At 39.7% G+C, this 23,907-nt stretch overlaps 2 protein-coding genes across 6 annotated transcripts in view; both read left to right on the top strand.

The window, feature by feature from the left end:
- The window catches only part of maea (macrophage erythroblast attacher, E3 ubiquitin ligase), a 44,316-nt gene extending 41,227 nt beyond the window's left edge, over positions 1-3,089 (top strand). For both annotated transcript variants that reach the window (XM_015344978.2, XM_006629640.3), the window contains exons 7-9: positions 1,085-1,218; positions 1,961-2,156; positions 2,315-3,089. In XM_015344978.2, the coding sequence (XP_015200464.1) occupies positions 1,085-1,218; positions 1,961-2,156; positions 2,315-2,410 (426 nt within the window). In that variant the 3' untranslated portion in view covers positions 2,411-3,089. The remainder of the gene's footprint in view (positions 1-1,084; positions 1,219-1,960; positions 2,157-2,314) is intronic.
- Positions 3,090-16,459: 13,370 nt separating this feature from the next.
- uvssa (UV-stimulated scaffold protein A) overlaps positions 16,460-23,907 on the top strand; it is a 43,431-nt gene continuing 35,983 nt past the window's right edge. The window contains exons 1-7 of one of the 4 annotated variants that reach the window (XM_015345009.2): positions 17,044-17,427; positions 17,862-17,953; positions 18,437-18,561; positions 19,274-19,607; positions 20,159-20,279; positions 20,941-21,342; positions 23,251-23,360. In XM_015345009.2, coding sequence (XP_015200495.2) covers positions 17,924-17,953; positions 18,437-18,561; positions 19,274-19,607; positions 20,159-20,279; positions 20,941-21,342; positions 23,251-23,360 — 1,122 coding nt within the window. In that variant the 5' untranslated portion in view covers positions 17,044-17,427; positions 17,862-17,923. Of the gene's footprint in view, positions 16,712-17,043; positions 17,428-17,814; positions 17,954-18,436; positions 18,562-19,273; positions 19,608-20,158; positions 20,280-20,940; positions 21,343-23,250; positions 23,361-23,907 lie in introns of those variants that run through there. The other 3 variants (XM_015345012.2, XM_015345011.2, XM_069189679.1) reach the window with 3 other exon arrangements.

Below are 23,907 nucleotides of genomic sequence, written 5' to 3'. Positions count from 1 at the left end.
TCCAAAAGAACTTGAGACTTAATCTTACCCATGCTGAGCTTTCATCTACTATAAGACTAATGTATTTGTGCTATTTTCAATTCATAAACAAAATTGGTGCCTTCTAGCCATAGAATTAGGCAATCGTCCATCTTTAAATACATCCATGTCAAGTTCCAGAACTCCATACAGTACTTAGGGTTTTGACTGTATGATTAGTAGGAAGGCATTTACTGAGGATCACTTAATGCAGGGTTGTACATTCTATTTTTGGCATTTTATTACTGGATGGTGTTTAGAAGGTCCCATTCCTGTGGTAATAAAGTTAGTTACACAGCTGGTTTAATCACTTGTATGTGCAGCGAGCAGGTGCCAACGTTATTCTGCTAGTTGAATTAGATCATTTCAAACCTGTCTGCTATTGGCTGCATCCTTTGTTGCTAGGTGCTAGAATACTGAGTGTAATTTTGGAGGGTAAGTCTTTCTATATAGATTAGACGTTTTATGCTTTACCTGGTCCATCAATTATATTTGTAATGCTACTGAAGGCAAGAAAGGCATACAGAACATTAGCAACCAATTCTGTATTGCTACACCACATAAACTCCAACATTGAAAAGATTCATGTTAATTCAGTGTTCAGAGGGAAAAAAATGCTTAATATACAAAAATGATGGGTTGAAGAAAAAACAAAGTATGGAATAAGCAACTCTACGTTTTTGAAGCCGAAATGTCTGGTTGAGATTCGTGCATCAATTAGTTGGTAACTATGAAACAGGCCGGATGAGCCAAACTGTTAAAAATGTTAAAAGTGACTTCATTGAGAAGGAGTGGGTAATTTAAAATTTTGATAAGGAGGATGCAGCTTTTTATTTATGGTGTAAATTACATTAACACTGGATAATGTACACCTGACATTTAGTAGAATTCAAAATCTTCAAGATCTTCTGTTGCTACTATCGCATTATATTTTCTTTTCAGAGATTTTGATTGCTATAGTAGCGTTTTTTTTTCAGCAGAATCCTGTTTGGCAATATGTTCAGCAGTGAGCAGGGAACATAACTGTTGTTCAGTTAAATTCAAAGATGTATTCCTGTCTTCAAAGGACCTCTTGGACCCGGCTCGCTGGAAGATGCTTATTCAACAGTTCAGATATGATAACTACAGATTACATCAGCTTGGCAACAACTCTGTGTTCACCATCACTCTTCAGGCAGGACTCTCTGCAATCAAAACACCGTATCCTTTTCAGTCTCTTGCATTTCTGATAATTGCTTATACTTCTATGGCGCTTTTCTGGACACTACATTCAAAGCACTTTACAGGTAATGGGGACTCTCCTTCACCACCAATGTGCAGCCCCACTTGGATGATGCGACAGCAGCCATAGTGCGCCAGAACCCTCACCACACATCAGCTAACAGTGGGGAGGAGAGCAGAGTGATGAAGCTAATTCATAGATAGGGATTATTATACCCCCCCCTCTTTTCGAGAAACACCCTGGGATTCCACACAAGGTGTGGAACGCAAAACAAAAAAGCATTAGCAATCTTAGAATAAACATATAGAAGTATTTATAAATGGGCTTCTTAATTCTGTCAAGGGATTCTATATGACATGTAGTTCAGGTGGGTAGCTGCGTCAGCATGCGTAGGCTGCAAAGGAACAAGTAATAGGTTTATTCCATGCTGAAAAAAAGAAGAAAGAGAACACAACGTTTCGGCCGTGGAGCCTTCTTCAGGTGTGTCACAGGATGTTTGTTTTTTTGCCATCTTCTCTTTGAAGACAAAGTATGTCATATCAGGTGTGAGGAAGGCTCCACGGCCGAAACGTTGTGTTCTTTCTTCTTTTTTTCAGCATGGAATAAACCTATTACTTGTTCTTCTATATGGCATGCTTAGTATTACAATATCTAGATACCATTTCACATCCTAAATTAGCATTATGAAATGTGTTATTCCTTAAATCACGTGGGTCACAGACAGTGCTATAAGGAAGATGGAACTTCAAAAAATCCGGACTGCCCTGTCTGCAGCAAGTCTCTGAACAAGCTAGCCCAGCCGTTACCCATGGCCCACTGTGCCAACTCCAGACTAGTGTGTAAAATCTCGGGGGAAGTGATGAATGAAAACAATCCCCCAATGATGCTTCCCAATGGCTATGTTTACGGATATAATGTAAGTATGTGTTATTTTCACTTGAGTGTGCCACCTATTTGTCTGTTTTTCTTACTGTGAAATGTTCCTGCCTTGGTACCAGATAGAATTCAGTTCTGTGCCCGGGAATTGTACTGAAAATCTAATCTGTTTCTTAAATGTTTTGTCGTGTTCTTCAGTCCCTCCTTTCCATTCGTCAAGATGACAAAGTGATCTGCCCAAGAACCAAAGAAGTCTTCAGCTTCTCCCAGGCTGAGAAAGTCTACATCATGTAGACTTGCAGAGAAGCAGAACTGCAGGATGTATAGGGTGTGGAGACAACCCAGCCTGGTCTGAGAGCACGATGGCAGTGAGCCCCAGTCTCTCCGGAGTCCAAGCTGCACACAGATGCCATTGTTTCTTATGACCAAAGAGCAAATATCGCTTAATCCCCCTGGAGTTTCTGTAATGAGAAGAATCCTGAAACAAAAAGATTTGAAAGTGACATTCATGTTTTGATTGTGGGGACTTATACTGTTAAAAGACTTTTTTTTTTCAGTGAACATTAAGAAATTAGTTTCATTAGTGTTGTGAGTAGAGGCTCATCTTAATTCCAAGTGCTTCTGCCCTTTTTTATTCAGATGGTAAGTCCATCAGCAGATTTACCTTACTGGTGATGAACTGCAGCACTGTTTTTTTAAATACAGATTAGGACATCTAAAACTTTGATTTGCATTTAAAGGTGTTACTTTGGCTGGGACTAACTAATGCTATTCAAACTGCGCATTCATAGATAAACCTCCCTTTATGATTTCAGAAAGCCTGCTGCTTCTGATCTGTTAAGTCAGTTTAGTATTGGAATTGTAGAAGACAGTTTTAGAAAATACTTATGCATGTTTATATTGGTAGATTATAGGAAAGATTGTTCATGTAAAATTGCTAATCAAGGTTGTTTAATAAAAAGAAATTGCTGTTTTCCTTTTTCATTCATTTTCCTTTTGACTGTCCTGAGAGAATATTCAGATTCAAGTCATGTTTCCTACTTCTGTTCTTATTGATGAAGTGGAATGAGCTATTTGTAAGACCAACTTCTGCTGGGCAAGGAATAAAACTGACAAGTGAGAGACCAGCTTTGAATGGAGCTCTGAAGAAAATCTTTAAAAATTGGCAATATTTTTAGTGTTCTTGTTCAGATTCACAAGACAACATCTGACGCTTGAGTCTTTAAGAGATTCAATATTTAACTGTTCTGTAAGGCAGCTATAAGCTTGCTGAATGATCAAAAGTGAATGAATCATCGAGTCCTTTTATTAATAGGATTATAACCACAGTAATATGAATGTTTTGCTTGGAAAATGAACCTGGACACACCATTGACCGATTTATGATTTTACATATAATTCTCTTAGAACATGCTAAATGTCAGAAATATACAGTAAGGTACCTTATTCTCAAGCACATAATACACCATCTTAAAGAAAAGGAACAAAGGAACAGATTTGGCCATTTTCTTTGACTCTCTTAACTATACTGCTGATATACAGTACAATTGCTTTTTAGAGCAAAACACTTAAAGTGGTCCATACATTGCCTTGCAAAAAGTATTCAGCACTTTCAGTGATTTCCCATTTTGTTTAATTACAAATCATGCATCATCATCATCGGGTGTGTGTATATATATATAGTAAATTAAAGAATTTACTAAATATATATTTTGGGGATATAACTCCTGATATGTACCTTTCAAGAGTCAAGGGGCTTACAAATTCAGCCATTTGCCCACAGTAATTCTAGGCTTATCTGAGGAATTGGAAATTGAAGTATATTTGAAAAAAGTATAGATATAATTGCTTACACTTATATAGCACTTTTCTGGACACTCCACCTTACTCAAAGCACTTTATAAGTAATGGGGTCTCCCTTCCACCACCACCACCAATGTGCAGCCCCACCTGGATGGTGTGACGACAGCCATAGTGCGCCAGAATGCTCCCCACACACCAGCTATCATTGGGGAGGAGAGCAGAGTAATGAAGCTAATTCCTAGATGAGGATTATTAGGAGGCCATGATCGGTAAGGGACGGGGGAATTTGGCCAGGACGTCAGGGTTACACCCCTACTCTTTTCGAGAAACGCCCTGGGATTTTTAATGACCACAGAGAGTCAGGACCTCGGTTTTACATCTCATCCGAAGGATGGCACCTGTTTACAGTATAGTGTCCCCGTCACTATACTGGGGCATTGGGACCCACATGGACCGCAGGGTGAGCAACCCCTGCTGACCCCACTAACACCTCTTCCAGCAGCAACCTTAGTTTTTCCGAGGAGGTCTCTCATCCAGGTACTGACCAGGCTCACACCTGGGCTGCCAGTTGTGAGTTGCAGAGTGATATGGCTGCTGGCAGTAATGACGCCAGGACAACATTTATTTGAATGGTGTTGAAACAGTGAATTACTGCTTTAACATTTTCTCAAATTGTACCATTTTAAATTCACCTGTTTTTTTAATCTAAATCTAATAAGCCCCTTGATCAGTGATATTTTTTATTTAATCCACTAAAAAAGCATTTTTTATAAAACCTTTGAAATGTGATAAGACGCAGGATAATAAAGAAAGCTAAAGCATTGTTACCTTTGTATTCCCCATAAAATTTCAAAGAAGCTAAATCTATACATTTTTATTAATTCATTACTTTATTTTGATACTTTCTTTTATAATTATGGCAGCTAAGACAACTTGTACCTAAGCTACAAGTATTTAATTGGTAAACATGGTAAAACCCTCATTTGCTGGGTAAATTCTCTGGCTAAATTCAAATATTTCAATCATACAGTATGTGAACTTTCTTGACACTATGGAAAATGTATATAAGATAAGATCACTTTATTAGCCCTATACAATTTCTTGCATTAGGAATTTGTCTATTCACATACCCCAGCTTGCTCTCCATGAGACACACTGACAGGGAGAGAAGCTTGGGGTCAGAGCGCGGGGTCAGCCATTGTACAGCATCCGTGGAGTAGTCTGGGTTAAGGTCCTTGCTCAGGGGCCCAACGGAGTAGGATTCCTCTGCTGGCTGCAGGATTTGAACCAGCCACAAGCACAGATCCTTAGCCACAGTGCCAACGCTCTGCCCCCTATATTGGAGCACTCGCAAAAAAAAAAACTAGTGTCAAGACTAAAGTAAAGTGTCTAGCAGCATATTTTTAAAACTTTAAAAGTGAAGTAGACCTTCATACAGTATATACATTAAGAAATGACTTGACTTGACTTGAAGTCTTTATTGCCATATGTAACCGGTGCTGGTACAATGGAATTCTTACTTACAGAAAGTCTCTCGATTGTAAAACAAGTGTAAAAAAACAAAGTGCAAACAGTGCATCAAGACAATGTACAAACAAACAATAGACAATGTGCAAGTAAACATGCAGACAGTTTGAATGTAAACAATACAGACGTGTAAACAATGACTGGAAACGTACAATAAATAAATTACAATGAGGTAGATGGTGATGGTGTAGGTGTGGTCCGAGGGGGATGGCTAAATGTGTTCGCCAGTCTCACTGCTTGTGGATAGAAGCTATTGAAGAATCTAGTGGTAAGTGTCCGTATGCTCTTATATCTCTTGCCTGAGGGCAGTGGGGTGAAGAGCTCATGCCCGGGGTGGTGACTGTCCTCTGTGATGGTCAGAATTCTACCATGGCAGCGGTCCTCATAGAGCTGGTTAATCTCGGTGAGACCGCAGCCGATGATCTTCTGGGCCATATTGACCATTCTCTGCAGTGCCTTTCTTTCTCGCGAAGAGGTGTTGCCATACCACACGGTGATCCCGTTGGTGAGGACGCTCTCGATAGTGCAGCGGTAGAAGTTCACCAACACATGTATTGGCATCCCCCATCGCTTGAGGCACCTCAAGAAATAAAGGCGCTGCTGAGCCTTCTTCATGATAGAGTCAGTGTTCACAGTCCAGGTTAAATCTTTAGAGATGTGAATTCCCAAAAACCTAAAGCTGGTGACTGTTTCCACTTCCGTTCCATCAATACTGAGTGGGCTGTGAGTGTGTGGCCTGTGTCTCCTATGTCAGGCATTTTAAGCCTAAATGGATCTTTGAGCAACATATATAGTCATAAATAAGTGATTTAATGCTAAAATTATCCTAGTCAACAGGATTCTTCAGGATTACAGTTCTAGATCTTTTATTGGTTATTATTTATATTCTACACCTATACGATTGTATGTGCAGGTATTAAAGCATCATTTATAGCTGGAAAGTGTGTATTTTTATTGTTCTGAAGTTCCTAATGTGTATGTGGTGTGCCTGACCAAATAAAACCATAAATAGGAAATTAGCATTCATCTACAATACTGTATAAAAACCCTAATTGAATCTACATGTTAGTAGTTGTGTACAATTGGAAGAAAAAGTTTGTGAACCCTTTGGAATTACTTGGATTTCTGCATTCATTACTCATAGAAATGTGGTCCAATCTTCAACTAAGTCACAATAATAGACCAACACAATCTGCTTAAACTAATAACACACAAACAATTGTACTTCGTCTTGTTAGTGCTGAACACATCGTTTAAACATTCTAGGTTGTTTCTAAACATTCTAAGTTGGAAAAAGTATGTTGAACCTTTAGACTAATGAATTCTCCAAAAGCTAATTCGAGTTAGGTGTTCCAATCAATGAAATTAGATGAGATTGGAGGTGTGGATTGGAGGTGCCCTGCCCTATAAAAAAGGCACACAAAGGTTGGTTACTGACAGATTCTGCTCTTCTCAAGAAAGAGCTGTTCATGTGAACCATGCGCTGATCAAAAGAAATATCAGAGGACCTTGGAAGAAGAATTGTAGAGATGCATAAAGCTGGAAAAGGCTACAAAAGCATTTCTAAAGGTCTGGTTGTCCATTAATCCACAGTAAGACAAATTGTCTATAAATGGAGGAAATTCAGTACTGTTGCTCCTCTCCCTAGGAGTGGGCATCCTGCAAAGATCACAGCAAGAGCACAGCGTGCAATGCTGAAGGAGGTGAAAAAGAACCGTAGGGTAACAGCAAAGAACCTGCAGAAATCTCTTGAACTTGCTAAGCCTATAACACAAACACTGAACAAGAATGGTGTTAATGGAAGGACATCACAGAGGAAACCACTGCTCTCCAAAAAACCAACATTGCTGCACATCTCAAGTTTGCAAAAGACCACCTGGATGTTCCACAATGCTTCTGGGACAATGTTTTGTGGACGGATGAGACAAAAGTTGTTCTGTCTGGGAGAAACTCGTCGCGCTATGTTTGGAGGAAAAAAAGCACTGCACACCAACTCCAAAACCTCATCCCAACTGTGAAGCATGGTGGAGGGAGCATCATGGTTTGGGGCTGCTTTGCTGCCTCAGGGCCTGGACAGCTTGTTATCACAGAGGGAACAATGAATTCAAAACTGTATCAAGAAATTTTACAGGAGAATGCGGTCCGTCACCTGAAGCTTAACAGAAGTTGGGTGATGCAACAAGACAATGACCTGAAACACAGGAGAATATTTGTGTTTTGGAATGGCCATGTCAGAGTCCAGACCTCAACCCAATTGAGATGCTGTGGCATGAGCTGAAGAGAGCTGTTCACGCAAGGAATCCCAGAAATATCAATGAACAGAAACAGTTTTGTCAGGAGGAATGGCTTTAATTTCCTCCTGACCGTTGTGCAAGTCTCATCAGCAGCTACGGAAAGCACTGGGTGGAGGTTATTGCTGCTAAAGGAGGTTCTACCAGTTACTAAATGCAAAGGTTCACATACTACTTCCAACCTAGACTGAATGTTTAAAGTGTTCAATATTGTTTACAATTGGTTTGTGTTATTAATTTAAGCAGATTGTGTTTGTCTGTTATTGTGACTTAGTTGAAGATCAGACCACCTTTTTATGAGTAATTCATGCAGAAATCCAGGTAATTCCAAAGGGCTCACAAACTTTTTCTTGCAACTGTATAATTTTTAAATTAAATTTAGATTAATATAAAATTTCCCAGTTAGCTATAGTTATACTTATCCCAACAGGTAGGGATATTATATAAGATGAAGAATGAAAACTGAATACCTATGCCACTAGCTCTACACCAGAGCAGCTCCTTCCCTAGTCAGTGCCTCTTGGAGGGATGCTGTAATGAATTGCTGTACAATGGGGTTGGTAAGGTGAGCTGGTGCAATTATCAGCACATGAAATCACAAACTCCACCTTTACAAGGGTTCCAGCTGGAGTCTGCAAGACAACAAGATATTCTGCTCTGTTTACTAGACCCAAACATTAATGTCACTGTCAATGTTATAAATCTAACAGCTGCTTCTGAATAAAATGGACCTGTATTCCTGTCACTTATTCCTTGTTGTCAGTCATCTGTTTAATAATCCTTTTCATAAATTACATCAATCACACTGTCCACCTCTTTTCCATTGAAAACTGCTTTATAAACTGGGTTTTATTAATTGTTTATAAACTTGTCAACACAGATCTGTCTGTTAAAATAGAATACACTGCCACGGTGGGTTAGTAAGAACACTACTTACAAAATCTTCAAAGGGGTTTCCAAAGAGATCAGAACTAGCCTTCAGAAAAGATTTGTCCGGAATATAAAATGTAGTATATGGGGACTGATGTTCACTTTATGAAGTGAAAGGCTACCCATAACACAGGCCTCCAGAAACATTGTAGCAAGAATTTATGAAATATATATTTTTGTTAAGAAAACATAAGACTGGTTACAAACAAGAGCCCATTCGGCCCATCTGGAAATTAATAGATTGATACAAGGACCTAATCTATTTGATTCTTAAAGGATGACAGGATCTCAGAGTGATTATTTAGTTCTGTTTGTTTCCATATCCTTATAGGCAATACAAATCAGACTTATTGATCTTTAATAACTTGGCTCAGTTTTCTCACCCTTCTTATGGATGGGTACTACAGTACATATTCTCCAGCCCATACAGTAGGTAGTATACCTTTCCTGAGTGACTGTTGGAAAAGTTGTGTCAATGGCTTCTGAATAATAACTGTTTCCTTGAGTAAAATCAGTTAGGCCTTGGGGATTTGTTAATCTTGAGTGTTTCTAGTATTTGCAACACTGCTATAGCTCCTGTGCTTATGCTACTAATAAAGAACTTAGTCCATCTTGTGTCTGAAGCATGCAAAGCAAACACTGCAAAGAAACACTCTTTTAGTGTATCAGCTATTTCCCTTTCATTGCACGTTTCCCATTGTTGTCCATAATATGTTTTACTTCATTATTAATGATTCTTTTGTTGTTGTAGTACTGAACAGTATTTTAGCCTCCATTGCAATATTCTTTCCCATCTTCCCCTTTAATTGTACTCCCATTTCTTTTGTTGGATCCTGTTGTTTCTGATCATTTTATAAAGCACTTTCTTTTACTATATATTTTCTTTGCTGATTTGTTGAACAATTTGAGAGTTTTGTTTAGCTTTACTAAGTATTGGAATAAATCTGTTTTGTGCTTCAACCCATTCTACACTAAGTCCATATCTATCCCATCTCATTCTATATCTCTAAAGTACTCTTGCATTTCTTCAAGGTGTCCTTTCCTGTGAACTGGATTGTAACTATTGATTTGGACTTGGTACATACAGTTTCATACCACAGAACATTATGAAAACAGCTCTCTAATAGTTCTCTAATCTGTTTGCCTCACTGTCTTGATTGTTTGAAAAGACAACATCATTACAAGCATTCTTCTTGTAGGTGCTACAGCACAATTGGTGAGAAAGTAGTCATTAACCTTGTCTACCATTTCAGTTTCTGGTGCTATCATTCCTATTTGTTTTTCCCAGTCTAAGTGGAAAAAAATTGAGGTCTCATGTAAAAACAGCTTCTTTAATACATAGATTATGAATTTCATTACACATTGTTGTATTATAATCAGCATCTGTATTTGGTGGTTCTCAGAATTTTTTACCAGTTCCATATAAATTCTCAGACACATCAGTCCTCTAGTTACAGTGCCTGAACCTCAATATATATATCGATATATAGCTCTATTCTTTTCCCTCTTTTGTCTTTCCTATCTCCCTGAAAAAAATGTGCATCTGGTAATGTTATATTCTTCTCCGAATATTAGAATTGCAGATAATATGTATATAGTGAATATTTCAGTTTTTAACACTTTTTGAGTTTGTTGTTTTGAAAAAATCCTGTAAACTAGGTAAGTTATTGTGCTCCCAATTATTTAAGATCTACTGATGTTAACGTCAATACATTAGTGAATGTCACGTTTCTGAAAAAAAAAATTCGGGTAAGACTAAAAAACAACCCGTCCTAAACCTGACTTGGGCCCCAAAATCCAGCGCTGAAAAAAAGTCTAAGTACTGTGTGAATCTTAACCCTAACCTTACCTGGGCTGTCAACGATGCATTTCCACGACTGATATCTGAGCCACACTTGGCAAAGGATTTTCACATGTTCCCCAAACTTAAAGGTAGAAGTGGGAAACAATCAAGACCGGTAATCAAAGTTCTTGCAATTGAACGATATTCAATAATGCTTGGTTACTACTTTTGATGGGACCGATTCAGATTAGGGATAAAATTACCGCGAGGTGCACCGCGCCACCCAAACCCCAGAGAGCATCTGGAAAAAAAATGTCAGGTAGGACTAAAAAATTAATAATAATAATTAATAATTGCTTACACTTATATAGCGCTTTTCTGGACACTCCACTCAAAGCGCTTTACAGGTAATGGGGACTCCCCTCCACCACCACCAATGTGCAGCATCCACCTGGATGATGCGACGGCAGCCATAGTGCGCCAGAACGCTCACCACACATCAGCTATCAGTGGGGAGGAGAGCAGAGTAATGTAGCCAATTCATAGAAGGGGATTATTAGGAGGCCATGATTGGTAAGGGCCAATTGGAAATTTGGCCAGGACACCGGGGTTACGCCCCTACTCTTTTCGAGAAGCGCCCTGGGATTTTTAATGACCACAGAGAGTCAGGACCTCGGTTTTTTACGTCTCATCCGAAGGACGGCGCCTGTTTACAGTATAGTGTCCCCATCACTATACTGGGGCATTAGGACCCACATGGACCACAGGGTGAGCACCCCCTGCTGGCCCCACTAACACCTCTTCCAGCAGCAACCTTAGTTTTTCCCAGGAAAAACTACCCATCCTAATTACCCATCCTAAACCTGACTTGGGCCCCAAAATCCAGTGCTGAGATTAAATATTGTCTAAGTACTGTGTGAATCTTAAACCTAAACCTACCTTGGCTGTCAACGATGCATTTCCACTATTGATATCTGAGCCACACTTGGCATCGGATTTTGACATGTTCTCCAAACCTAAAGGTAAGAGTGGGAAAAAATCAAGATCGGTGATCAAAGCTCTTGCAATTGAATGATGTTCAATAATGCTTGGTAACAACTTTTGATGGACCGATTCAGATTCGGGATACAATTAACGGGAAGTGCACCACACCATCCAGGCCCCAGAGAGTTTCTGAAAAAAAGAATTCAGGTAGTACTAAAAAACCACCCGTTCTTAACTTGACTTGGGCCACAGAATCCAGTGCTGAGATTAAAAATTGCCTAAGTACTGTGTGAATCTTAAACCTAAACCTACCTTGGCTGTCAACAATGCATTTCCACTATTGATATCTGAGCCACACTTGGCATCGGATTTTGACATGTTCTCCAAACCTAAAGGTAAGAGTGGGAAACAATCAAGATCGGTGATCAAAGCTCTTGCAATTGAATGATGTTCAATAATGCTTGGTAACAACTTTTGATGGACCGATTCAGATTCGGGATACAATTTACGGGAGGTGCACCACGCCATCCAGGCCCCAGAGAGTTTCTGAAAAAAAGAATTCAGGTAGTACTAAAAAACCACCCGTTCTTAACTTGACTTGGGCCACAGAATCCAGTGCTGAGATTAAAAATTGTCTAAGTACTGTTTGAATCTTAACCCTTAACCTACCTGGGTTGTCAACGATGCATTTCCACGATCAATATCTGAGCTTTACTTAGCATCAGATTTTGGGGTGATTTTAGATCAGTTACGAGTGGGAAACAATCAAAACTGCTTATCAAAGCTCTTGTAATTAAATGAGTTTCAATCATTTTTGGTAACAGCTCTTGATTAGATCAACTCAGTTTCGGGACACAATTACCGCGAAGTGCACCGTGCAAAACCACTCGTCCTACAACTGAATTGGGCCCCAAAATCCTGCGCTGAGCTTAAAAATGTTCTAAGTAGTGTGTGAATGCTAACCCTAAACCTAGCTGCGGTGTCAACTAAGAATATCTGCGATCTATATCTGCACCTCTCTAGGCATCGGATTTTGATATGTTCCCAAAACTAAAATGTAGGAGTGGGAAATTATCAAAGCCATTGATAAAAGCTGTTGCAAATGTTTTAAATTCTATAATGTTTGGTTACAAACTGTGTTGGTATCAGCCAGAAGGGCACGGAGAGGCACTCAGGCCTCACGACCGTGCGAGAAAGAAAGGGGTAAAACCTCTGCTAATGTGGGTGGTGGCGTTAGATGCCAAGGTTACAAGATTGATGGTACCGCGGTGCAGATCAAAGTGTGCTGAATGGTGATGTGGATTAGATGACATAGTTTGTGAAGCTACCGACACAAATGTGACCTGTGATGGGGAGGCCTGAGGTGGACTGGCATTGAATAGACGACATCACCATTTCCTTTCTGCTGCAGAGAGTGTATGGCTCGCATACAAGATCACATGTTCTCTGCCATGCAGGCATTGTGCCAGCACCGCAGGGATACATTGGTGTACAACAAGGGGATGACCAATCAGGAAAGGCCATAGTCGGTGGAGTTGTGAGGGTGTGCTTTAGGACCTGAAAAGCACCATTAGCTTCTGTAGACCACTGGAAGGGTACGTCTTTGTGAGTGAGGCGTTGTTAAGGCTCAGCTATGTAGGAGAACTGCTTGATAAACCACCGGTAATATGAGCAGAGGCCTAAAAATGGTCAAACCTGAGTAGGAGACTAGGATAATGGCCAATCAGCAATGTTGTCGATTGTAGAAGGGTCAGGCTGCGGATGTGAGTCTTTAATAGTGACAGCATTGTAACGTTGATAGTTTACACAAAAGCGATATGTGCCATCTTTCTTATGTACTAACACAACCGGGGCCGATCAGGGACTGTGGGACTCTTCAATGATGTTGTTTTCCAGGAGTTTTGTTATCTCCTGTTGTAGTAAAGCTAGTGTTGCAGGTGATGCACGATAAGGTCGCAGTTTGATTGGCACAGCATTGCCTGTTCTGATGCGATGTGTGACAAAGTCAGTTTTGCCACAATCATATGGGCGAGAACTGAAAATGTCATGAAATTCACGTAATAGACATTCAAGTTGGGTTTTCTCTGTTACAAATAAACTAGCATCTAATTGCACATCAGGGAGTGTTGCATCTGCAGCAGATGGGGTGATGACAGCTGACACAAGGGCATATTCCTCATGAGGGCGGCTCATGATAGAAAACAAAAGGCCCAAATAGCAGCCTACCTCAAGAGACACAAGCTGCTCTGAGGGGTTAATGATACAAGGCACCGCTCTGCTGTTGGAGACGCGAAATAGTGTTCTAGCTACTGCAAGTCCCTTAGAAGAGGCCAGACGTGGTTCTAGAAGACCGAGGTATGGGCTGTGATGGTTGGGACTCGCTCCATTACCTTAGAGGGCAACAGCAATTGTCATTTCAGACATTGGTGGGACCATTACAACGCAGGCTACCACTGCCGCACACTGCACCGGAGTGAACTCATGTGCTGGTAGTAGGGGTAGGATGTTGTCATAAAACACTATATGACAGTCAGATAAATCAATCGTCACGTGGTGCTTAGTGAGGTAGTCCCATCCTAAAATAACAGGGTGGCTTGCAGTGCGTGTGACGTGGAAGACTTGAGACAGGGAGTAATGTGCAATGTGTAAGGGAGCCATGACCCGTGCCTAACATATAGAAAGTGCCCAATCATAGATGAAGCAAGAGTAAAAGATTTAACAAGGGGCTGAGACTTTAACAAAGGAACTGACCTAGGACATTCATCTGCAATTATAGAAACACTAGACCCAGTATCAACAAGAGCCTTCATTTCCATTCCCCACAAAACAATTTGAATAAAGGGTGTGGGAATTACTGATGGACCCATAATGCTGTCAGTTTGGACCAAGTTGTTGGTACACGCTGGTATCTGGTCCTCAATACCAGGAGCTAGTAGTTTCCCTGAAGGTCTCTGGGAGACGAGGTGTTGTCACCAGCTGCCGAAGCAAAGTGTACACGTCGTGCTGGCGATGACTGGCGAGTGCGTGGGTGCCGTTCATTGGATCGTGATGGAAAAGGGCTAGGAGAGCGTCCAGTACGTTGATGGTGGTGGGTAGGTGGTGGAGAGCAGGACAAGTAGCGTACCTCATAATCAGGGTGATGATGGCAGACGCTCTCGGGTGCAGGATTGCAGTGGTGATGATCTAGGCGTGGCTGGCGGTCCTGGGATAGTCATCCTGAGCAGTCAGCCTCTCACCAAGATAGTGGAAGATGGTCCATGAGATGAGATCCCTCAATCACAGCACACGCATGGTGTGGCTGGTACGCAAGTCCTGAGACAGTGCTCTGGAGGTGTGCTACCTGTTCCGTGAGCCGGTCCTGCCTGTCACCAGGCTGGTGCTAGTGGAGTTGGCGTATTTCACTCATGTCTGAGCCTAGTTCTGAAATGGCAGCAGTTAATTCACTAATACCCAAGGAAGAGTTTGGCCTAGGCTTTGGTGGTGAAACAATTCAAACTGGCATAACAGAATCTGGAGCAGAAATATGAAAAGCTAACTGGGCTTGTTCGTACTGTGTGGCAATTTGCAGTGCATTCTGCAGATTTACTGCCCCGTTTTCATGTTTTTTGAGTTGCAATGAGGAGTCAAGTCCAGCCACAAATCTGTAAAAAATGTCACACCGTTTTGCTTCGGAACCTTATGTTGTAAAAGCCTCATTCAGCAAGTTGGTTAAAGTTGCTGCATATACTTGTCATTCATAAGCTTGATGTGGACGGGCATTCAAATAAGTTTGTAAAGTGGCTGAATATTGAACTTGTCTAAAAACCGCTTTCGGTACGTTTCGATAACTGTCCACTCACGATCAAGTGCTCCGTCTTTTGTTTGAAAAGAGCTTAACTCTTTTTACATTTTTTTTATTAAAAATATAGAATTTACAAACACAACAAGAGGATCAGAAACAGGTACAAGAGAAAAAAAACGCAACAGAAAAAAGCATTTAACCACCAGAGGTAATGAAGTAATTATGTGATCAAATTGTATTTTTTTACATATATCATGTTTTCCTTGCTTTATTATTTCTCAATTATTAATAGAATTTAGTGTTTCAACATGCATGCGTTTCCTGTAAAAATTAAACTCAGCACTCAGTTTTGTTTTTTAAAAAAAACGTTTTTTTACAACATTTCGAGTACCTCTGGCATTCATGAAAAGGGCATACACAAAAGCAGATAACTAAGATTGTCTCTAATAATTGAGTTTTTCAAAGAACCAGAACTATAACAGTCTTTAATCCATAACTACAACATTCCAAACTAACACTAAATAAACACTAGTATATCCTGCTATAACAAATAAAACCAAACATAATCATTAACTGAGCAGTCACAGGGAGCGAATCTCCTTCCCGTCCACAAAGGCCCTCGCTCCCACAAAGAAGGCTCTCCTCCCCTCTCTTCTGGCAGCTTCAACCTGGGGCCACAGCTGGTTCCTGGTGCTCCTGTCCGCGGCGAACAGGTCCTCTGCAAACCTCAGTTTGTTCTCATTCAAATACTCATTCCCCCTCACCGCTCCCACAGCATGTCTCTCACCGTCCTCTTGGTGAACTGTATTATAATCGTTCTGGGGCGCACTCGCCCGATGTTCTTAACTCTTCTCCTTGCTTAACACACTCCCGCCCGCCTAACTCTTCCCCTTCCCGTGTCGTCACCACGACCTTTCACCCTCTCGCATCTGAAACTTACAATTAGTTTTAAAACTCAAAATTCTGAACATTTACCAAATTGAGCCTTCATGCTTATAAAATGCAAATAACCAGGTAACAAATCCCTGTGACAAAGCAGTTAGGTTCTAGTAACAGATTAATGGTGGAAGATATGTATCTGTGGCTTTTAATATTATTTTAAATAATTAGATAATAAAGCTATTGGCGTTAGGGGTTTCTCCATTACTAAAATACATTATTTTAGTGTTAAAACGCCTAAAACGGTTTCCCGTTTGTTGTTGTGAACACTATACATCTACCTACTATGGCCTGTAGAGGGCGACCCACGGTTACTGTCTGGTAGTTTAGCTACCGTAAGGCTCAGGTTTTCAAAGTCTCCGCTTCTGGCGTCAAAATAGTTGTTTTTTTTCCATACTGGTGCTGAAAAGGAAAATGTAATTTATTTCCCTTATTATAAATATCAGGCAATAAAGGCTGCCACATCACCACAATTCAATGAGACGGACATTAAACTCGTTTTTTTTTAATTGTGAGCTGCAACAAAGAACACTCATTGGACCCACTGACAGTGCTGGGTAATTTTACTCTTCTTTTTTTGCTCTGCATGTACTTTTGGGGTTTAGAAAAAGCAGACGACAAACAGATTAAAGTAAAAATTATTTTCCGTAACAGCATATCTTTAAATGTATTAATTTATATGATAAAATGTCATAGCTTCCTGATACCACTTCTGTATTGTGTTATACAACGCTGGGAACTTGATGTGCGCGGAAGTCCTCTTTCTAGTTTCTGATTGGCTGTCAGCATTCTTTGGCTTTTGTGATTGGTTCCTTAGGACTTCAATCAAACCGATCACTTTCGGTTGCAGAGACGTATCTGGATAAGTTAGAACATGTTTGTAATACGCGTTACCTGGTTCAGGAGTGCTCTGTGTATTTTATTGCAATATTGCTTTCAGCAATGATTCGGGCATTTAGATATATTTTTTTGTAAATAAAATATTTGTGTATGTATTCTGGCCTTGTATAATGTCGCGGATGTCATATTTGGACACAGTAGGCAGGGACAAGTACAAATTTAGAAACACCTAAAGGATGCTCCATTAATTCGTCGAATAACTAAAACTGAAACAAATCGCTCTATGTTTTCATTAGATACAAATTATTCCTTACAGAGAATGTAAGGCATTTTGCGGTGCGCTTTAGAGTATCAAGGGGCTTCCGACTCTTAACACAGGGCAGGAGTACTACACAGTTAACGACTGTTGGTCGTAACAAGATACAGCATTAAGGTATGCAAAAAAGTCTCCTGAGAGCAAGCATAAGAACGAACATTACTGATGAAATGTGTGCTTTTGATTTACAAAATAGTATCTTAAAGCTATATAGCAAAAAGTACTTAGTGTCATAAGCCTTATATGACTTAAAGATCTAAAAATTAAGGGCTAATCAACCCAGGCTGCTTTGTTGCAGTTAATTGAAGTTGTACAATTACAGTAAAACAATAAGGTTTTTAATTTTACTTTGGTTGTCTAAAATGCAGTAGAACACTACAGTAACTTACAGCCAATAAAAACTTAACAATCAAATTACAACAGAACACTTTCTTTATACAATAGGCATTAATTTGGCATAACTGACAAATTTTCATCATCTGCTATAGTCTCACTCTGTCTCAGTAAATGTATACATATCAGCTGTATGCATTGTGCTGGATTTCCTTTAGGCATCTTTCTAACAGCAGCCCAAAAGCCTGCTTTGGGGAATAAGTCGATTTAACTGCCAGAGATGTTGTTACCAGAGGTTGTTCAAGGAAAGGTATGAAAAAGTAACTTGACCTATCCTGTAGGAAATGGCTATTCTAGAATGGGGGAAAATGTAGTTTAAAGGTTGACCATTACTGGTCCTACAGAGCCCATAAAGAGCCACAGTCCAGCAGTTGTAATTGATTATCTTTAAGTTAACAATTTCTAAACACGTGGAACAAGTTTACATTTATGCGTTTTGATCACTAAAACAGGTAAATTGTTTTAATACGCTGTGTAGCAATCACATGAAATGAAAAGCCCTCCACTCTTTAGCTCTCTAGAATCACAGGTGTCCATTCTTGACTTAATGTGACCCATTAACTTAATAAACTGATGAAAACGCCATGTTCCACGTGTTTACAAATTGATATAAGGGTGATAATGAGATTTGTATTCCGGCTCTCCAGGACCAGGGATGGCCACCCCTGGTCTATGCCCTCTCTTCGAGGCTCCGAGATTGTCAGACAAGGTGTGTTTTCTCTCTCCCTGGAAGCTGCAGTCTGGAGAGATGGATCATGAGCAGCGTGAGCAGCTCTCTGACCTGGTGGAAGAGCTGACCACCTCTGGGGAACCTCAGCTGAACCCAGCTAAGATGAAGGAGGTGAAGAAAATATGCAAGTATGGACTATTTTCCTTTTTTTGTGTTGTGGGTATTATTGACCTGTTTCTGTGGCTCAGACGGGGTTCTAATTATTGGCTTAAAAAGGGAAAAAGCTCAAGGAACAGGAGATCTCTGAAAAAACTTGTGTAAGGAAGAGCACCATCAATGAACAATGTTTGTTTTCATATATTTTTTTTCCATTGGATTGGTTGAGAGTTTTCAGCAAAATTTGTGGTTTGTTAATCTAAGTGCCTTTCTTTTGAAGACGTATTGAACTTGTTCCAGTATTGAGCTTCTTTATATTGTGTGGAGCACAGGGACAGATGCTGTAATGTACTTTAGTAAGTGGGGCCTTGTGATTGTGAAATGTAGTACACCTCAATGCAAGTCTGAGATGAATGCAAGAATTAGACTGCAAAAAAGAAGCATAATAAAGTGGAAGTCGCGTAAATTAAAGTGGTAACATTGGTAAAAGAAATACAATATATAAGGAAACTTGATACAGTGGTATATATAAAAACATAATTATGTTCAAGGCCTTTGAGTAAAAGCTGGGGAAATATCAGGAGAGCACATATAAATAAGGAGGAATGACCCGTCTAACTGCTGAGATAATCAAATCTCTAAATTTGATCATCTTTAAAACACTTTCAAAAACTTTGGATTGTAACTGGAAGCAAAGTGAGAGGCCATTCAGGAAAATTGTTCCCTTTTCGTTTTTATTTGTAGGTCTTCCGATGAATACATCGATCATGTTTACCACCTGATCATGACACAGCTCAGCCAGCAACACGCGGAGATCCGTCTCTCTGCTTTCCAGATTGCCAGTGAGCTCTTCACCCGTTCACACCACTTCAGGACACTACTCGTTAACAACTTCCAGCAGTTTCTGGAGCTGACTGTAGAAACAGACCCCTCAGACCAGCCCCTGCCTCCTCCTAAGGAAGTAGCCCAGAAGCTCAAGACTATGGCCATCAAGGCAGTGCAGGAATGGCAGAGCAGTTATGGAGAAGCCTACAAAAAACTTGCTCTGGGATACCACTTCCTTAAGCAGGTCAAAAAGGTAAGAATTTCCACCTTAATAAATGATAGCTCATTTTCGAATCTCATCTCTGCAGTGGAAATACATACCTCTATCAGCTATTCCTTAGTTTCCTATCAATTTAGAAAGTTGTAATGCTGTTACCATTTTTACCAGTAGAGAGAAAAATCCCACAGAGATGGTAATAAGAACATAAGAGATTCCCTAAGCTTCAAATGTATTAAAATGTGATTATTGTCATTAGGTAAAGTTTTACTGTATATAATTTGGTCTAAAATATTTAGTGAATTTTGTATGGGGAATTTTAGCTTCTGGAACTGTCCAAACTACACTTTCCTCAACAAATATGTTTATTAATAATTTGAAACTGTCCACAACAACATTCTCCGTCATGAAAATAATTATATTTTGTCTTTCTATTTCTGGGGAGGGATTTTTTCTGTATTTAATGACTATAGAACCTAACTCCGAAGTACTACTGAAAATCTTAAAAGTTTCAGCCAAGATAGCAGTGCAAGCATGTGACACTCCACTTTCTGTGAAGAATTGTGAAACTTTGTTTTTTCTCCAAGGTGGATTTTCAGGATGTGCAAGCCAGAACACTTGCAGAGAGGAAAAGGGAAGAAGAAAGACAGAGGAGACTAGAACGGATTTATAGTGAAAAAGTCAAAAGGGCTGAAAGGGAAATGCAAGGCAAGACATTTTAAATTGTTTTACTCCTTTATCCTGACTTCTCTGAAGCATTGCAAGTACTTCTTTACTTTGTTGTTACTCTAGTGTATTTGTCTGTGGTTACTGGCAGCAATTCATAACAGCTGTTTTTTTCCTGTTTTTTTTTAAAGACTAATACTTTTCCTAGCTGTCATTGGTGTTTTCTAAATGAGGAGCACAATTGTCAGCCTATTACTGATGTACATTGGGTATTAGTGTCCTCAGTATTTGGCAAAATATTGACTTCGATGACTCACTGGGGACCTGCATGATGCCACTGAAGTCAGCAGGTGATGCGTGACTCCTGTAGTCAGTGCTATCTCTCCTGTAAGGCATTTAGGAGCTTGCAATGCATCTATAGACAAATGACTGAACACAGGTGGGTGTGTAAGTAAAGTGTGCCAGCAGGTTCTTTTGTGTCTCCATGCAGGAGGAGCTGTAGCTGTGAGCCACATCCTAATGATCATTTCTATGGTAAAACTCACTTGTAATTTCATTATTAAAACTAATCCATAAAACAGATGGATTTGGGCAATAAGCATTTTTCACGGTGAAGGCTCAGTAACCTTGTAGGTAGATGTCCAAAAATGTCTTTCTACTTTAAAAGGTTCTTGTGTTGACACTAGGTTTATTTTTTAAACAGAGGCCTTCTCAGAAATCCAGGACTGTTTGACCGAGATGGAGAACTGTCTTAAGCTCCTGATACCAGAGCCTTTTGACTTCAGCATTGCTGACCCGCAAGGTGCCAACCCAGAACCAGGAGCCAGTGACACAGCAGGACCGTCTTTGCTCTTTTGTCAAGCAGTGCACTCTGGGAAGGAATCCCCTACCATTGATGACGAGCAGCCATGCTGCAGCAAAGGCCTGCAGTCTTTGTCTGAAGGGAGTGTGGGCCAGGAGAATGGGACAAGAGCAAGTGTGCAGGAGAAGGAAGATGACAGCGAAGAAGACTCAGATATGGAGTCTGTCTCGGACCAAGAAATGTTCATTCGAAACACGGGCATCATTTCACATAAGTACAGCTTATCCCTTGATATTTCCACAGGTGTGTTGGGTTTGCTTCTTTTTTAACTTTTTCAATACATTTTTTTTAAGTTGTCTGGACATAATTGCATCTTATTTGATTTATAATAATACTTCTCCTTTGTCAGTGCTGTTTTATACTGCTTTTGGTACAGCATAATAAAGCATAAATAAATCCTATCCATAATAAATGGAAATACTTTTGTTAGAAGAAACTTACTATCCATACATGTTTTTAAAACAATGAAGTATAAAGATTTTGAACATTGATTTGGTATTTTCAGTGTCATTTTGATTGCCTCATTAGTGAGAGAGATGATTGGGCACAGGTGATGAGGCGATTTAACCTGTTGAAAGGCAAACCTGCTGAAAATCAGGAAAGACAAATACAGAAAAGAACCCTTTTAGTCCCCTTTAGTGTTCAAAGTTTTGTGTAGACCACCTTAATGGACATTACTGAGTACAGGGCAGACATGCAGAACAGTTTTGTACGACAGGCTAATCGATGAGGAGGTCCAATGGTAATGATCTGGTGGAAGTCACTAGTCATAACTTAAGTCCACTTGTAGTGATTACTGGCAACATGGCATCAGTATGGCATCTTCTAGTAAGACCTGGTTCCTCTATTGTTACCAAACCACAGGCTGTGTCATGTGTCCTGCTTCATTCCAGCAAGATCACACTCCTACTGTTGCTGTTAGTGTAACAACAGCCTTTTCGGGAACATGACAGATATAAAGTGGAGGCATTATTTATCAGGTTGAGCATTTGTGGGGTGAGTAGGGAGGAAGTGTGGCATCTCTTGGCTCAGAGACCAGGGATTAGGCGCATGGTTGTTCTCTACAAGAATAGGAGAGCATCCCACAAGACCAGAACTGCAACACTGCCACACACACACACACAAGATGCATACATTTACAAATGGATATTAATCTGACTAATTTATCTGCATCATAGCTGTTCACCAACTGATAAGTCCACCTGCTACAAAACGTTTGTTTTATCATTTTCAGAACTGCTTTGTTAATTTCTTCTGTTACAAGTTTCTTTTGACGTTCAGTGTACATTACAAGAAATAAGGTGAATGAAGAGGCAAATCTCTGAAATTAGTCTCTAAGCCATTTTAGTTTCAAAATTGCAGAATATATGATATGTGATGTATAAATATCATTGTACACATTGGTCTATATATTGTGATAAAGGTCTTTTGAGCCTAGTTCTGGAGAGTCATAATACATTATGTTTAATGGGTCACCCTTAAATCAGAGGTTTCTTAACAATTGGAACAATTGTACAATTAAGCTTAGATGTGCTCATGTGAAATTAAGATCCACTGCCTTATAGTTCTCAAGAATTACATATGCTCATTGCTGGAAAAAGGAAATTAATTTCCAAGTGTTTACAATTAGTGAATTAAGGCTGAGCTGTAAATCCTGTTGGACTGTGACTCTACAGATTTGGTTTTCCCTTCTCTAAAATGTCAGCCTCAACGTGGTTATTTAGAAATTGAACACCGGGGGGCATCAGATTACAGAATCCTGGAACTTGGTGGCAGTAAGCCATTAAACTTTTCTATTACTGTGGCATCTCAGAAATCCTGGAATTACAGGATAAGTATTTCATTGAAGAGATTTCAGGTCTTTCATGTTTTCAGAGATTACAGTTTTTACATGACATTGTCCATCTTAAATCTCTAAGATTCTTATAAGCTTGTTTAAAACTTGAATGTACTGTAACTGTATAAAGCTCTATTATTAGACCAATGTTGTTTTGAGCACAACATCATTTTATTAGTATAGGCCTAATCCTAATAAATGATCTTTATTGAGAAAATACTAACTTCATTGAGAATATTCTGCTGACTGGGGAAGCTTGTGTGCAGAGTGGTGTTTTTTTTTATAGTTTTGTCATTTTCATTAAACATTTCCAGATCTGAAAGTGCAGGAGACTGAGGACAATGATGCTGTAATCAACACCATAAGGGATTTACACCGACTCATCACTACAAAACACCTGCCTGCAGTCTTGTCCTGGGTCCAGGTACTGTTAAAATTGTCTATTGAACTGTGCATCACTACACAGTGCTGTGTGTAGCATAAACAGAAAGTCCATACAATTTAAGAAAAGAAAAACATGGGTTTGCTAGAAATGTTTCTTTCTAATTATTTATTTTCTCTTATACTGGATTAATTTAACTTGTTCATGCCCCCCTTCCTAACTACCAGAGTAGATGATTCCTAGAACATAATAGGAAAAAGAATGAAAATCATATTAGAGTGAATATGGATGATTCCTGGAGTACCCCTACTTTATATAGTTAAAAAGTTTTCATAAAGTATACTTATACTTCTGTAAGATCAGGGATGGGCAATCCTGGTCCTGAGAAGGAGGTGTTTCAGTTGTTTTTCTTCTGCTCTGAACAACCTAAATCAACTCATTACTGAATCAACTAGGACATGTATAATGGTTTCTCCCAGTTTTTTTTTGTGCCGGTGCTTTGAAGAGACTGAATAAACCTACAGATAAAATGGACCTCCTGGCCCAACTCTGTTAGATGCCCTTTGGAAATGCCAACTGAAACAAAGTT

Source organism: Lepisosteus oculatus, chromosome 1, assembly GCF_040954835.1.
Source record: "Lepisosteus oculatus isolate fLepOcu1 chromosome 1, fLepOcu1.hap2, whole genome shotgun sequence".
Classification (NCBI taxonomy): Eukaryota; Metazoa; Chordata; class Actinopteri; order Semionotiformes; family Lepisosteidae; genus Lepisosteus; species Lepisosteus oculatus.
Note: the sequence above shows the minus strand (reverse complement) of the source record. Positions and strands in the feature narration are given on the sequence as shown.